The sequence below is a fragment of the Penaeus vannamei genome, chromosome 4, assembly GCF_042767895.1.
Source record: "Penaeus vannamei isolate JL-2024 chromosome 4, ASM4276789v1, whole genome shotgun sequence".
Classification (NCBI taxonomy): domain Eukaryota; kingdom Metazoa; phylum Arthropoda; class Malacostraca; order Decapoda; family Penaeidae; genus Penaeus; species Penaeus vannamei.
This window is the reverse complement of record NC_091552.1, coordinates 15,801,150-15,813,649: the sequence shown is the minus strand read 5'-3', so window position 1 is coordinate 15,813,649 and position 12,500 is coordinate 15,801,150. Positions and strand designations below refer to the sequence as shown.

Here is a 12,500-nt window from a genome sequence, read left to right as displayed (position 1 = left end):
ACCCTTGCAAAACATCCCTTAATTCTGACCGACACATTGCACATGACAACCAATGATTAAAATAAAATCTCAATCATCACAGATATTGCAAGTTGCAGGCGACTTAAGCAATGATGAAGACTGCAAGCGCATTGTTGACTCCACCGTCTCCAAGTTCGGCCGTATTGATATTCTTGTCAACAATGCAGGTACTTCTAAAAGGATGATGTTTCATTATTTCTTCCATTACAGGCATTTCTGATTGAAATATATATATATGAGGTGTTTTATAGATTCATCTATTGATGGATATATGGATAGTTAGATGGAAAAAAATAGATATAGAGATAGATTGACTAAATGAGAGGTATTTATTTTGAAATCAGTTATTATTCATTGAATTATTATCAAAAATTATTTCACTATACCCCATCTAATCCTCTTCTCTTACTAATTACATCATATATATGTCTTTATTCACAAACTCAACTCTCCCTATCATCTATTTCATTTCCTTCAACCGCAGCATCATACAATTATTTTTATTATTATTATTACTATCAATCAATTATTATTTATGAGCTCTCAGTTGTTATTATTTATTATCTATCAGTTATTATTTTTATTACCATTCACTCACTAACCATTAAATCAATTATTATTTATTATCTACCAATTATTATTATTATTATCATTATTACTCACTTACTAACCTCAACCACCACATCCTCCAGGAATTCTGGTCCCGGGACCGCTGGAAACCTTGACCATGGAGGAGTACGACCGCCAGCAGAATGTCAACACGAGGTCAATGGTCCTCATGTCCAAGCTGTGTCTTCCGCGTCTGATTGAGGTCAAAGGGAACATTGTCAACATTTCCTCGTCGCTGGCAATTAAACCGGTTTGTTAAATTTTTTTTTTTTTTTTTTTTTTTTTTTTTTTTTTTTTTTTTTTTGTGTGTGTGTGTGTGTGTGTGTGTGTGTGTGTGTGTCTGTGTGTGTGTGTCTTTGTGTGTGTGTGTGGGTGGTGGTGGGTGGGTGGGAGGTTTGTGTCGTGTATGGTTAATGGTGTTTTGCGGCTGTTTGTTTGTCTAATGTATATATGGTATGTCTACCTGTTTTCATGTGTGTATGTCGGTCTATTTGTCTCTCTCTCTCTCTCTCTCTCTCTCTCTCTCTCTCTCTCTCTCTCTCTCTCTCTCTCTCTCTCTCTCTCTCTCTCTCTCTCTCTCTCTCTCTCTCTCTCTCTCTCTCTCTCTCGCTCTCGCTATCTATCTATCTGTCTTTATCTCTATCTATCCATCTATCTATCTATCTATCTATCCGTCTTTATCTCTCTCTCTATCTATCAATCTATCCATCCATCTATCTATCAATCTATCCATCCATCTATCTATCAATCTATCCATCCATCTACCTATCTATCTATCTATCTATCTTTTCATCTACCTATCTATCTTTTCATTTATCTATCTATCTACCCATCTATCCACCCTCAAAGAAACATTTCCCCACACATCCCAACCCCATGACCCACACTCTGACCCCATGACCCACACTCTAACCCCATGACCCACACTCTGACCCCATGACCCACCCGCAGGTCCCGCAATACTTCGCCTACAACATGAGCAAAGCTGCCATTGACCACATGACACGATCCCTGGCCTTGGAGGTGGCAGGGCGCGGTGTCAGGGTCAATTCTGTCAATCCTGCTGTCATTGTCACGGATGTGTTGAAGAGGACTGGCATGTCGGAGGAAGATTATCAGAAGGTGAGTGGTGGTGGGGGTGAGTTTTGGTGGGGGTGGGGGGTGGGGGGGTGAAGGTGAGGCTGGTAGGTGATGGTGGTGAAGGTGGTGATGATAGTGGTGGTGGTGAGGGTGATTTGGGTGAGGATGATGGAGGTGGTGGTGATTCTGGTAGGGGTGGTGGTGAATGTTGTGGGTGATAGTGAGGAGTTTGGTGTGGGTGATGGTGATGAGTTTAGTTAGGCTGGTAGAGGTGGTGGTGAATATGGTGGAGGTGGTGATTTTGGTGGTTGTGAATATGATATGTGATGGTGGCGTTGATTTTGGTGAGGATGGTGGTGAGTTTGGTGAGGCTGATAGACGTGGTGGTGGTGATTTTGGTGTTTGTGGTGAATATGGTGGGGGGGGGGGGTAGGGGTGATTTAAGTAAGGGTGGTGGTTGTGGTGTTGAATACGGAGATGCTGATATTGGTGATTATGGCGAGAGTGGTGATGGCCGTGGTGGTGATGATGACGGTGGTGGTGATGATTGTGGTGAAGGTAGTGACGGTGATAGCAGTGGTACAGATTAAAATGATTCAGATGGTGATGATTATAGTGGGACTAATAGTGGTGTTGATATGTCGATTGTGATAATAATGATAATGATAATATCAGAGGCTTTTTAACAACTGGGAGGAAACTATCTTAAGTTAAGATTGAAGGATTTCGATAAGGGTGGCGGTGATGCTAACAATAATGATCATAGATGTTATGATAGCTGAGATCATAAGCTTATATCAGAAACTTTTTAAAGAGAATGAGCAAGAAAGTTATTATTCTGGTGATGATGATGACGTTGGTGATTAAGTTGATGACGAGGTTAGTAATTATTGATGTAAGGTCAAGGGATGGTAATGATAAAAAAATAGTAATTATGAAGGTAAGGTCAAGGGATGGTAATGATAAAATAATAGTAATTATGAAGGTAAGGTCAAGGGATGGTAATGATAGAAAAATAGTAATTATGAAGGTAAGGTCAAGGGATGGTAATGATAAAAAAATAGTAATTATGAAGGTAAGGTCAAGGGATGGTAATGATAAAAAAATAGTAATTATGAAGGTAAGGTCAAGGGATGGTAATGATAAAAAAATAGTAATTATGAAGGTAAGGTTGAGGGATGGTAATGATAAAGAATAGTAATTATGAAGGTAAGGTTGAGGGATGGCAATGATAAAAAAATAGTAATTATGAATGTAAGGTCAAGGGATGGTAATGATAAAAAAATAGTAATTATGAAGGTAAGGTTGAGGGATGGTAATGATAGAAAAATAGTAATTATGAAGGTAAGGTTAAGGGATGGTAATGATAAAAAAATAGTAATTATGAATGTAAGGTCAAGGGATGGTAATGATAAAAAAATAGTAATTATGAAGGTAAGGTCAAGGGATGGTAATGATAAAATAATAGTAATTATGAAGGTAAGGTCAAGGGATGGTAATGATAAAAAAATAGTAATTATGAAGGTAAGGTCAAGGGATGGTAATGATAAAAAAATAGTAATTATGAAGGTAAGGTCAAGGGATGGTAATGATAAAAAAATAGTAATTATGAAGGTAAGGTTGAGGGATGGTAATGATAAAGAATAGTAATTATGAAGGTAAGGTCAAGGGATGGTAATGATAAAAAAATAGTAATTATGAAGGTAAGGTTGAGGGATGGTAATGATAAAGAATAGTAATTATGAAGGTAAGGTCAAGGGATGGTAATGATAAAAAATAGTAATTATGAAGGTAAGGTCAAGGGATGGTAATGATAAAAAATAGTAATTATGAAGGTAAGGTCAAGGGATGGTAATGATAAAAAATAGTAATTATGAAGGTAAGGTTGAGGGATGGTAATGATAAAGAATAGTAATTATGAAGGTAAGGTCAAGGGATGGTAATGATAAAAAATAGTAATTATGAAGGTAAGGTCAAGGGATGGTAATGATAAAAAAATAGTAATTATGAAGGTAAGGTCAAGGGATGGTAATGATAAAAAAATAGTAATTATGAAGGTAAGGTCAAGGGATGGTAATGATAAAAAAATAGTAATTATGAAGGTAAGGTTGAGGGATGGTAATGATAAAGAATAGTAATTATGAAGGTAAGGTCAAGGGATGGTAATGATAAAAAAATAGTAATTATGAAGGTAAGGTCAAGGGATGGTAATGATAAAATAATAGTAATTATGAAGGTAAGGTCAAGGGATGGTAATGATAAAGAATAGTAATTATGAAGGTAAGGTTGAGGGATGGCAATGATAAAAAAATAGTAATTATGAATGTAAGGTCAAGGGATGGTAATGATAAAAAAATAGTAATTATGAAGGTAAGGTCAAGGGATGGTAATGATAAAATAATAGTAATTATGAAGGTAAGGTCAAGGGATGGTAATGATAAAAAAATAGTAATTATGAATGTAAGGTCAAGGGATGGTAATGATAAAAAAATAGTAATTATGAAGGTAAGGTTGAGGGATGGTAATGATAAAAATAGTAATTATGAAGGTAAGGTTGAGGGATGGTAATGATAAAGAATAGTAATTATGAAGGTAAGGTTGAGGGATGGTAATGATAAAAAAATAGTAATTATGAAGGTAAGGTTGAGGGATGGTAATGATAAAGAATAGTAATTATGAAGGTAAGGTTGAGGGATGGCAATGATAAAAAAATAGTAATTATGAAGGTAAGGTCAAGGGATGGCAATGATAAAAAAATAGTAATTATGAATGTAAGGTCAAGGGATGGTAATGATAAAAAAATAGTAATTATGAAGGTAAGGTCAAGGGATGGTAATGGTAAAATAATAGTAATTATGAAGGTAAGGTCAAGGGATGGTAATGATAAAAAATAGTAATTATGAAGGTAAGGTCAAGGGATGGTAATGATAAAAAAATAGTAATTATGAAGGTAAGGTTGAGGGATGGTAATGATAAAGAATAGTAATTATGAAGGTAAGGTTGAGGGATGGCAATGATAAAAAAATAGTAATTATGAAGGTAAGGTCAAGGGATGGTAATGATAAAAAAATAGTAATTATGAAGGTAAGGTCAAGGGATGGTAATGATAAAAAAATAGTAATTATGAAGGTAAGGTCAAGGGATGGTAATGATAAAAAAATAGTAATTATGAAGGTAAGGTCAAGGGATGGTAATGATAAAAAATAGTAATTATGAAGGTAAGGTCAAGGGATGGTAATGATAAAAAAATAGTAATTATGAAGGTAAGGTCAAGGGATGGTAATGATAAAAAAATAGTAATTATGAAGGTAAGGTCAAGGGATGGTAATGATAAAAAATAGTAATTATGAAGGTAAGGTCAAGGGATGGTAATGATAAAAAAATAGTAATTATGAAGGTAAGGTCAAGGGATGGTAATGGTAAAATAATAGTAATTATGAAGGTAAGGTCAAGGGATGGTAATGATAAAAAATAGTAATTATGAAGGTAAGGTCAAGGGATGGTAATGATAAAAAAATAGTAATTATGAAGGTAAGGTTGAGGGATGGTAATGATAAAGAATAGTAATTATGAAGGTAAGGTTGAGGGATGGCAATGATAAAAAAATAGTAATTATGAAGGTAAGGTCAAGGGATGGTAATGATAAAAAAATAGTAATTATGAAGGTAAGGTCAAGGGATGGTAATGATAAAGAATAGTAATTATGAAGGTAAGGTTGAGGGATGGTAATGATAAAAAAATAGTAATTATGAAGGTAAGGTTGAGGGATGGTAATGATAAAGAATAGTAATTATGAAGGTAAGGTCAAGGGATGGCAATGATAAAAAAATAGTAATTATGAATGTAAGGTCAAGGGATGGTAATGATAAAAAAATAGTAATTATGAAGGTAAGGTCAAGGGATGGTAATGATAAAAAAATAGTAATTATGAAGGTAAGGTCAAGGGATGGTAATGATAAAAAATAGTAATTATGAAGGTAAGGTCAAGGGATGGCAATGATAAAAAAATAGTAATTATGAAGGTAAGGTTGAGGGATGGTAATGATAAAAAAATAGTAATTATGAAGGTAAGGTCAAGGGATGGTAATGATAAAATAATAGTAATTATGAAGGTAAGGTCAAGGGATGGTAATGATAAAGAATAGTAATTATGAAGGTAAGGTTGAGGGATGGTAATGATAAAAAAATAGTAATTATGAATGTAAGGTCAAGGGATGGTAATGATAAAAAAATAGTAATTATGAAGGTAAGGTCAAGGGATGGTAATGATAAAAAAATAGTAATTATGAAGGTAAGGTCAAGGGATGGTAATGATAAAAAAATAGTAATTATGAAGGTAAGGTCAAGGGATGGTAATGATAAAATAATAGTAATTATGAAGGTAAGGTCAAGGGATGGTAATGATAAAAAATAGTAATTATGAAGGTAAGGTCAAGGGATGGTAATGATAAAAAAATAGTAATTATGAAGGTAAGGTCAAGGGATGGTAATGATAAAAAAATAGTAATTATGAAGGTAAGGTTGAGGGATGGTAATGATAAAGAATAGTAATTATGAAGGTAAGGTTGAGGGATGGCAATGATAAAAAAATAGTAATTATGAATGTAAGGTCAAGGGATGGTAATGATAAAAAATAGTAATTATGAAGGTAAGGTCAAGGGATGGTAATGATAAAAAATAGTAATTATGAAGGTAAGGTCAAGGGATGGTAATGATAAAAAATAGTAATTAGGAAGGTAAGGTTGAGGGATGGTAATGATAAAAAATAGTAATTAGGAAGGTAAGGTTGAGGGATGGTAATGATAAAAAATAGTAATTATGAAGGTAAGGTCAAGGGATGGTAATGATAAAAAATAGTAATTATGAAGGTAAGGTCAAGGGATGGTAATGATAAAAAATAGTAATTAGGAAGGTAAGGTTGAGGGATGGTAATGATAAAAAATAGTAATTATGAAGGTAAGGTCAAGGGATGGTAATGATAAAAAAATAGTAATTATGAAGGTAAGGTCAAGGGATGGTAATGATAAAAAAATAGTAATTATGAAGGTAAGGTTAAGGGATGGTAATGATAAAGAATAGTAATTATGAAGGTAAGGTTGAGGGATGGTAATGATAAAAAATAGTAATTATGAAGGTAAAGTTGAGGGATAGTTATGATAAAATTCATATTTATTGATGATAATAATGATAGTAATTATGAAGTATATGAAATACAAACATGATTATTATTAACCTAATGATAATTAACCTAATCTCACTCTCATACTCATTCATCCACCAGGCCATCCAGCCCATCCATTTGTCTATTAAGACTCTCACTCTCAAAAAAAATTCCTCTCTCCTCTTTTCCTTCTATCCTTCCTCTCTCTTCTCTCACGAGAAATATTCTGGTCCCCGTCTCTTTACTTTTCTCTTTTTCTGATCTCTTTTTGAAAGTTCTGTCTGTTTATTACTATATCTGTCTATCTATCTTCATCTATCTATCTTCATTCTCTCTCTCTCTCTCTCTCTCTCTCTCTCTCTCTCTCTCTCTCTCTCTCTCTCTCTCTCTCTCTCTCTCTCTCTCTCTCTCTCTCACTCTCACTCTCTCTCTCTCTCTCTCTCTCTCTCTCTCTCTCTCTCTCTCTCTCTCTCTCTCTCTCTCTCTCTCTCTCTCTCTCTCACTCTCTCTAATCCCTCCTCTCCCTCCCCCCAGTCCCCGTATCCACTCATCCACCCACCCACCCCCCTCCACTCACCCTCTCACCCACCCACCCACCTCCCTCCACTCACCCACATCCCTCCACTCATCCACTCACCCACTTCTCTATACCTTTCCCCACTCATCCACTCACCCACTTCCCTATACCTTTCCCCACTCACCCACTCATCCAACTACCCACTCACTCACCTGTGTCTCCCCCCGCAGTTCCTTGAGTACGCCAAGACGATCCACCCCGTCGGGCGCGTGGGCGTGGTGGAGGACGTGAGCCGGGTGGTCGCCTTCCTCGCCTCCGACCACGCCGCCTTCGTCACCGGGATCGTCATGCCCGTCGATGGGGGCGCCACGCTCCATTGAGGGAGCGGGGGGGTTTGGGGAAGGGGGGAGATAGGTGGGGTTTTGGGGGAGGGGGAGGAGAGGGGGGAGAGTGTTTGTCGAGTTAGGGGAGAGGGGGCGCCACGCTCAATTGAGGAAGCGGGTTGGGGGGAGGAGAGAGGGGGCGCCACGCTCAATTGAGGGAGCGGGAGGGGATAGGTGGGGTTTGGGGGTTTGGGGGTTTGGGGAGGGAAGGGGGAGAGGGGGGTTGGGGGGGGAGCGAGGGAAGAAGAGGGGGTTTTAGGGGTCCGAGGATGGGAAGGGGGTTTGGGGGGTTGAGGGACCGGGGGTAGGGGAGGGGGCGCCACGCTCAATTGAGAGAGCGGGTTGCGGGGAAAGCGGGGGAGGAGAGGGGGTTTGGGGGAGGGGATGGGAAGGTGGGGTTTGAAGGACGGGGGAGGGGAGAGGGAGGGCGCCACGCTCAATTGAGGGGAGCGGGGGGGGAGGGGAGAGGAGGGGGTTTGGGGGAGGGGGGTTGAGGGACCGGGGGAGGAGGAGGGGATGGGAAGGTGGGGTATGGGGGGAGGGAGGGGATGGGAAGGTGGGGTATGGAGGATGGGGAGCGGAAGGTGGGGTTGGGTGGTTGAGGGGAGAAGAGGGGACGGGAAGGTGGGGTTTGGGGGAATGGGGGAGCAGAGGAGGGGTTGGGGTGTTTGGGGGTTGAGGGAGAAGAAGGAAGGGAGGTGGGGGTTGAGGGGAGAAGAGGGGAACGGAGAGGTAGATTTGGGGGATTGAGGGGAAAGAGGGGGGAGGTGAGAAGAGGGGAAGGGGAGGTGGGGTTTGGGGAAGGGATGGGGTTGAGGAAAGAAGAGGGGGGATGGTAAAGGGGTAGAGAGGTGGGTTTGGGGGAAGGGAGGGGAGGGGAGTTTCTTGCTTGTGAAAGAGGAAGCCGCGATTGCTTGAGGTGCGTCAGGCAGGAGTGTCAGATGGAGTTGAAGTGGAGAGAAGGACAGAATGAGGAATGAGGGAAAGGGAAAGAGGCAGATGTCATGAGTGTCGAGAAAAGTATGAAGATAAAGTTTTTTGGGAGCAAGAAATAGATCGTGATTATGATTTATCTGATGATGATGCCGATGATAATGAAGTTAATTGATATACTATGTGAATGTAACTCCCTTCTTTCATAAAATTAGGTGCATGGCGTGAACACAGCCCTGAATCAATAAAATTCTGAAACATATACATAGAAAGACATTAAACAAAATTCGTTACAGATTCATGAATTCACTGTTCAAAAAAATGCACCTAACTAGCGAGAGTGACTAAGAAAAGGAAAATATACGTCAAGAAAAGATAAGAATTATATAAGACGAATGTTATTTTAAAAGATTAATTCTTTGGACCATTTTTATATTGTTCTACTGTTGGTAATAAATGATAAAGGAACGTAAAACAAGCCTTTGTTTATATCTCGAAACCTAAAAAATAAAATTGTTTTGAAAAAGTAAACGATTATGCATGAGTGACTTTAATAAGTAAAAAAAAATACTAAACATCTAATAACTTTCGCGTGAGGGTTGAGTTTCATGTAAACATTGCAACGTCAGCCGAAATTTGCGTCCAAACACATAATAGGAAAGAAGGATAAGAGAGAGAGGGAAAAAAGTAGTGAAATGGTTTAAGAAGATGCGATTACGGGACAAACCAGGAGGTGAAAGAGAAAAAGAAGAGAGTGAATAAAGGAGAAAACACAAGAACTAAGAAAAAGAAGGAAAACGAAAGGCGGGAGAAAATGGTTAAGAAGAGGGAGGGGGGGATAAAGGACAAGATGCGATTATGGAATAGAACAGAAGAGAAATGAAAGAGAGAGAACAAGGTACATAAAAGCAATTAATTAAGTATGTATATTAATACTTTTTTCGTGGTTCTCTGTGTGTGTGTGTGCGTGTGTCAATGTGTGTGTGTGTGTGTCTGTTTGTGTGTGTGTCTGTTTATGTGTGTGTGTGTGTGTGTCTATTTATGTGTGTGTGTGAGTCTGTTTGTGTGTGTGTGTGTGTGTCTGTTTATGTGTGTGTGTGGGGGGGGTATATATATACAAATAGATAGATAGATCCATATACACACACACACACACTCTTGACTCTTGACAGAAAAATGTTGTTTGATACCTCACTGCCTCTTTGCGAAGTTCACTGGTAAGAGCGCGATGTGAAACTTTTTTCATCACCTATGGTATGGGTGTGTGTGTGTGTGTGTGTGTGTGTGTGTGTGTGTGTGTGTGTGTGTGTTTAGTGAAATGTCGGTATTTCTGAAATTATTCTTGTTTTGAAGTGAGGAAACAGAAATGAGGTATACATTATGAATCAATTTTATTTTCCGATAAAGTATTTACCATAAACTCTTTTTTTGTTAATTTGGCTTAATCTTTGTTTAACATTTTCAACATTCAAACAATGGAAGAGCAGGAAAAAAATACATTAATATAAATGCAACACCTCAAAATACACAAGATACCAACACTGCAATGCCCTTTTCCTTTATTTCTTTTTTTTATAATTTTTCATCTGATTTTTCCTTGCATTCCTTTGCCAGACTTTCCTTCTTTTTTTCCTTATTTTAATCCTCAGTACTTTTCTTCCTTACCCCCCTTCCATTCCTTCACATCCACCTTCTACTCCTTCACATCCCCTTCCCATTCCTTCACATCCAGCTTCTACTCCTTCACATCCCCCTTCTACTCCTTCACATCCCTATCCCATTCCCTCACATCCACCTTCTACTCCTTCACATCCCCCTTCCATTCCTTCACATCCCCTTCCTTTTCCTTCACATCCACCATCTACTCCTTCACATCCCCCTTCCATTCCTTCACACCTCCCTTCCTCCCAAAACCTTCACACCTTCCACCTTCCCGTCACCCACCCTCTCCCTCACCCCCAACCGCAACCTCCCCCAACTTTCACCCCAGCGCCACCAGCAGGTCCTCCCCCAAAGGCACGGAGAGGAAAACCGAAAGGACATCGCCATTAAAGGCCCATTCGGAGGCAGGTAGGTCGACACCGTTAACCTGGACTCCTGCAGGATTGGAAGGATACCCGAAGAACTGGAGTGTCTCGAGCTTGAGTCCGTGAACGGGGTCTGTGCTGTGAGCCACTGTCATGGTGAGGGTGTCCTGTGGGAGGGAAAAAGGTGCTAAGGATGGTTTGGGTGTTTTTTTGTTATTGTCATAATCGTCATTAGTGGTAGGCCTAGTATTAATAACGCGGTAGATGTTATTACTGTCTTGGTTATTTTTGTTTACTTGTTGGAGCTAGTGGATAAAAGTAATAGTATCTTCAGTGTCATCTCTATTACTATTCTTGTAATGAGTCGTGCAAATATTATTCTAATACAGTTGCTGCTTGCATCCTTTTCATCACTGCCATCATTATGCCATCACTATTATTATTGCCATTATGACCATGCACATTCACTACAGTTATGAACCAAGATATCACCATTCATATTACCACGTTGTCACTATTATTAATATTATAATGATTCAGCCGCAACTATATTGTAAATATTTAATCATAACCATCATTATTATAACTATTGTAATTTAACCATAGCCATCATTATCATAGCCCCCCCCCCCAACCAACCTCCGCGAAGACGACCGACGCCAGGAAGGCCTCGTCCATTGAGTGCTCTCCGTCGCCGTCGTCCCAGAAGACCTCGCCGCTCGCCCCTCCGGTTGCGTTCAGGGCGACGGTTATGCCGAACGGGTTCTTCCGGCTGGAGGGAAAGGGCGGGAGGCGGAGGGAAGAAAGGGAGAGTGTAGGCGTCATTTTGGGGGGGATATTAGGGGTTTTAGAGTGGGAGTGGAAAGGAAATTGGTGAATTGATGCGAGAGGGAAAGGGCGGGAGGCGGAGGGAAGAAAGGGAGTGTATAGGCGTCATTTTGGGGAGGAAATTAGGGGGTTTTAGAGTGGGAGTGGAAAGGAAAGTGGTGAATTGATGCGATGTAGCCTTTTGAAGCATGTGTAGATAGAGATAGATAGATGGTTATATAAACAGAAAAATATATGGATAAAAATATAGGAACATAAATAGAGAGTTACATGGGTAAATAGGTAAATACGTAGAGAGATACAGATAAATAGACAAATGGATAGAGAGATCCGTCTCTCTCTCTCTCTCTCTCTCTCTCTCTCTCTCTCTCTCTCTCTCTCTCTCTCTCTCTCTCTCTCTCTCTCTCTCTCTCTCTCTCTCCTTCCCTCTCTCTCTCTCTCTCTCTCTCTCTCTCTCTCTCTCTCTCTCTCTCTCTCTCTCTCTCTCTCTCTCTCTCTCTCTCCTTCCCTCTCTCTCCCCTTCCCTCTTTCTCTCCTTCCTTCTTTCTCTCCTTCCATCTCTCTCTCCTTCCCTACCTCCCTCCCTCCCCCCTCCCTCCTTCCCCTCTCTCTCCTTCCCCCTCTCTCTCTCCCTCTCTCTCTCCTTCCCTTCCTCCCTCCCTCCCTCCCTCCCTCCCCTCCCTCCCTCCCTCCCTCTCTCCCTCTCTCCCTCTTCCTCTCTCTCTCCTTCCCTTCCTTCCTCTCCCTCCCTTCCTCCCTCCCTCCCTCTCTCCCTCTCTCCCTCTTCCTCTCTCACTCCTTCTTACCTCTGCACTGTATTATGAGCAGGGACCTGATAGGGGATCGCCACGCCCCCTCTCGCATATACTGGGATTCTCTCCAGCGGCGCCTCCACGTACTCTGAGTGGGCGGGTCCTGAGGCCTTCCGCACGCCCGTCTGC

General features: G+C 40.2%; 2 protein-coding genes across 4 annotated transcripts in view; one reads left to right on the top strand and one right to left on the bottom strand.

Moving 5' to 3' along the window:
- Positions 1–7,792, top strand: part of LOC113817085 (3-oxoacyl-[acyl-carrier-protein] reductase FabG-like) — an 11,431-nt gene extending 3,639 nt beyond the window's left edge. The window contains exons 3-6 of the mRNA XM_070120769.1: positions 83–188; positions 714–880; positions 1,582–1,752; positions 7,619–7,792. Of these exons, the coding sequence (XP_069976870.1) occupies positions 83–188; positions 714–880; positions 1,582–1,752; positions 7,619–7,768 (594 nt within the window). The 3' untranslated portion in view covers positions 7,769–7,792. The remainder of the gene's footprint in view (positions 1–82; positions 189–713; positions 881–1,581; positions 1,753–7,618) is intronic.
- A 2,286-nt stretch (positions 7,793–10,078) lies between these two features.
- The window catches only part of LOC113817084 (sucrase-isomaltase, intestinal), a 22,022-nt gene continuing 19,600 nt past the window's right edge, over positions 10,079–12,500 (bottom strand). The window contains exons 17-20 of one of the 3 annotated variants that reach the window (XR_011398523.1): positions 12,366–12,500; positions 11,371–11,503; positions 10,500–10,898; positions 10,079–10,460 (exon numbers count right to left, since the gene is read on the bottom strand). The exon at positions 12,366–12,500 is cut by the window's right edge and continues 17 nt beyond it. Coding sequence is in view for 1 of the 3 variants with exons in the window: in XM_027369081.2 (XP_027224882.2) it covers positions 10,686–10,898; positions 11,371–11,503; positions 12,366–12,500 (481 nt within the window). In the remaining 2 variants the exon portion in view is untranslated. Of the gene's footprint in view, positions 10,899–11,370; positions 11,504–12,365 lie in introns of all 3 variants that reach the window. The other 2 variants (XR_011398524.1, XM_027369081.2) reach the window with 2 other exon arrangements.